At 34.9% G+C, this 3,815-nt stretch overlaps 1 protein-coding gene across 1 annotated transcript; it reads right to left on the reverse strand.

Annotated features, from left to right (window-relative positions):
- Positions 1-965: 965 nt before the first annotated feature.
- On the reverse strand, positions 966-3,573 carry LOC112031525 (receptor-like protein EIX1). The gene is made up of 2 exons (XM_024064215.2): positions 2,547-3,573; positions 966-1,624 (listed from the first exon to the last, which is right to left on the reverse strand). Exons 1-2 carry the CDS (start codon positions 3,571-3,573, stop codon positions 966-968), a joined length of 1,686 nt encoding a protein of 561 aa, XP_023919983.2.
- Between the last annotated feature and the right edge of the window lie 242 nt (positions 3,574-3,815).

Genomic DNA, 3,815 nt, shown 5'->3' on the forward strand with positions numbered 1-3,815 from the left:
AAAAATCCTTAACCAATGCATTCACTTATTACAAATAGATCTAACACAATATATGACAATTGATAGGGTTGAACCTTAGGGAATAGTCTTTATTTATCATTATTATTATTGGTATATTATGCATTCATTAAGTTTTGAATCAAAACCTTACCCTTTATCTCATTATTATGGAAGAGGAAGCCATTTGAGGTAGATCTCATTGTTATGGGAAATTTGCTTTAAATAATTTGACCATAACATCAAAATCCATACAATTACTACATCATAATTGGGTAAAACATACATTCAAGAGGTTAATAAAAACCAATCAAATGGTCCACACTACTGATATGGTCACTATCTTTTCACATTACAAACAACATCCTTAGTGTAACTAGCCAGTACCAATAGCCGCATATAGTTCATATGCAGAGCTAAAAAACAAGATAATTCAGACAACAAAGTTGTAGTTACACTAACCTGGTATATAGAAACAATTTATTTATGTCTGCTTCTAATTGTAATTGTCATGGATTGCAAGAGTTTCACAGCCAGTAAAATATTTTTTGCAAAAGAGCAAAAAGGTCATACAAAAGCAGGAAAAGAAGGAGAAGAAGAAGAAGAAGAAGAAGATAAGAAAGAATAGCATAAATGAAAGAAAGTTTTAATCTTTATGACTATTATTTTTATCAAAAACCCAACTCAATTCAATAACAGTCATAGATTTGGTTCAATTGAGTAGAGTTTGTTGGTTCCAAAATGAGAAACTCGTTTTTTCAAATAGGGAATAGTATTTTCAGTAAAACTGTTATCACAAACCAAGGCTAAAGTTATGTCATATTTGTGAAATAAAATCCAAATGACTATCACATTTAGCTATGAAATAAATTGTATATTCAAAGTAGCTGCCTACAAAAATAACATGAAAAAAACAATATTAAGGACATATAACTTGAAGCAATATATTTTGGCTAGATAACAATGCCTCACTTACTAAGGCAGACTCTTAGCTTTTCCAGTAAATTCATCTTTATCATTGTAGTCACATAAATCCAATCTTTTATTTCATCAGCAAATCTAAAATAAGCATGCCTCCAAGTCCTATTAAAGAAGAGAGCTCCACAAATTGCCCAAAAGCCAGTTGCGAATCCAACTCTCATGCCAATGTAGAAGCTGGAGTTTTTAGAATCATCTTCAACACTACCAATTGGTGATCTATTCAAAGATTGTTCCTCAATTGTGCAGCTTTTTGGAAGAGGATCAGCACATAACCGAGGATTTTCAATGTACCTAAAGGCATCAAATGATTGAAGCTGGGTGCTTGAAGGAATTCTACCAGAGAGGTTGTTGTATGACAAGTCCAAGAGACTAAGAAATGTCAAATTAGACATTTTTGGAGGAATTTTACCCAATAAATGATTTCTTGAGAGATCAACTGACTCTAACTCTTTCATACTCCCAAATTTTTCTAGTATCTTTCCCATCAAATGATTTCGAGACAAATTCAAAAAATCTAACTCAGAAAGATTTGAAATTTCTGCAGGAATTGATCTAGACAAGTTGTTACTTGAAAGGTCTATGAGCCTAACTAATTTAAGGTTTTCTTTGTATTCCATTTCTTTCCTTTGGGACCCAACTGAACATTCTGAACATAGGATGCATATATATTCCAATATTCAAAAGACAGAGAATAAGAAAATGAAATATCATAGGAATCTGGTAATGCCATGGCGCTAATATTTTTCAAGCAGTTTGGTATGGATCCTGATAGGCTATTATTGGCAAGATCCAATATTCTAAGAGAAGAAAGTTGGCATATTTGTTGAGGTATATAACCCTTGAATTCACTTGATCTTAGATGGAGAACTAAAACATTTTTCATTTCTCCAATCCATAGTGGTATAACGGACAAATGATTATCACCCATATCAATGAGCCTCAAATTTGAGCATGTTTTCAACGATGAAGGAATATCTCCATAGATGCTATTGTTTTGTAAACGCAATGATTGGAGGCTAACCAAAGCCTCCATGGAGTAGGGAATTCTACCTACTAGATTATTGCTTCCTAAGTTTAAATGGATCAAAGATTGCCAATACTTCCAACAGTGAGAAAGTTCTCCTGATAAGAGATTGTTTGATGCAACTAAAACCTTTAATTTATTCTTTCTAATTTCTTTTGGCATAAGAAAGTAGAAATGGGTCCATAAAATGAGTTGTTTGCTATATTGAGCATTTTGACAGTAGAACTTAGAAAAATGTCTGATACATCACATTCTATGTGGTTGTTAGAGAGATTGATAAATGTAATGTTTGAAGTCCAATTCCAGAACCAACCTGGAGCTTTGCTTGAAATTCCTGACATGGACATACCTAAAAATCTGAGGGATCTTTGTGATTGTAGCCATGAAGGAAAATTAGGACCTATCTTGATTGAGCTCATGGAGGCATGGTTAAGTTGGAAGGGGGGAACCCAATTGGAATTGACATTAAGGAACAAAGGTGCTTCAAACATATGGAGAACCTTTAATTTTGAGAGTTTTCTTAAATGTCTTTCATCTATGGTACCTGTTAATGAATTTTTTCCGACATACAACTTCTCTAACTTAGAGAGAAGCCCAAGATTCTTTGGAATGGTGCCATTCAACTGATTTTGGTTGAGGTATAATGCTCTTATATGAGATAAATTCCCAATGGAAGAAGGTATAGGACCATTTAAAGAATTAAGTCCAAGATCAAGATACTTTAATTTCTCTAAATTGAAAATGCTAGGCGGTATATTGCCTTTCAAAGAATTGTTGTATAGGCTAATCCTTACGAGACTTGTACTGAGATTAGAGAACCAATTAGGTATCTCATGATTGAAATGATTTCCAGAAAGATGAAAGACTCGAAGAGACGTAAAATTGACAAATCCAAGAGATGGATTCAAGCTATCAAGGTGACAATATCGCAAGATTAAATCCAAAAGAGATGGGAACATACTCATTATTTGAAGCCAGTCAACTTCTCTGTGAAGGTTAGAGTAGCTTAGGTCAAGGTATTGAATGGCAAAGAGACCAGACATCCAATGAAGGCTATCTACATAGAGGTCAGAATTATTTCCAAGAGACAGATAGCGAAGGCTTGAAAGGTTCCCAAGCTGATGAGGAATGAGTCCACAAACGTTAGTGCTTGAGAGATCAAGATGTGTGAGATTGTACATTGAACCAAGGAACGTTGGGATCGGAGTACAATTAAAGTCATTGTCACTCAAATCCAAGTAATTCAAATGTTCTAGTTGGAGCAATGGACCACTAATCTCACCGCCTAACCTCAAATAATTGAGGTGGAGCTTAGAGACTCGGCCAGTTTTATTGTCGCAGAAAACTCCGTCACATATACAGCAATCTTTATGGTCAGACCAGGATGAGAGGATGACGTGTCCATGATCAGTGAGACCACGTTTGAGAGTTAGAAGGGCTTGCTTGTCTTTTTCATTGCGAGAGACATTTGAGATTGACTCTGCTTTGAAGAAGAAGAAGCTTAAACTGAAGGTAGCGGGAAGGAACCATGTTAAGAAAAGCACATGAAGAGTTGCAAAAGAGGCGGCCATAGTAACGAAGGAAGAGAAGTTTGAAGGAAGAGAAGTTGAATTGTGAGTATATAGTTTTTTTTTTTTTTTTTTTGGATAATTACACTTTACGCACATGTGGTTTGCCTTTAATTTGACTTGCCTACCCGTGGTTTCAATTTTGACACTTTACCCACCCGAGGTTCAATCCGTTACTGCTCCATAACCCACCTCCCTATCTGCCGTTACTCTAACACGTTTTCTTTCAAAATCAAAACACAAAA

Source organism: Quercus suber, unplaced genomic scaffold, assembly GCF_002906115.3.
Source record: "Quercus suber isolate HL8 unplaced genomic scaffold, Cork oak 2.0 scaffold_958, whole genome shotgun sequence".
Taxonomy (NCBI): domain Eukaryota; kingdom Viridiplantae; phylum Streptophyta; class Magnoliopsida; order Fagales; family Fagaceae; genus Quercus; species Quercus suber.

Excerpts from the sequence above, each read along its gene's own strand:
- LOC112031525 (XM_024064215.2), bottom strand. The coding sequence starts at position 3,573 with ATGGCCGCCTCTTTTGCAACTCTTCATGTGCTTTTCTTAACATGGTTC. Across the intron at positions 1,625-2,546 it reads CGGAAAAAATTCATTAACAG|AATGTTCAGTTGGGTCCCAA; the intron begins GTACCATAGATG and ends TCCTATGTTCAG.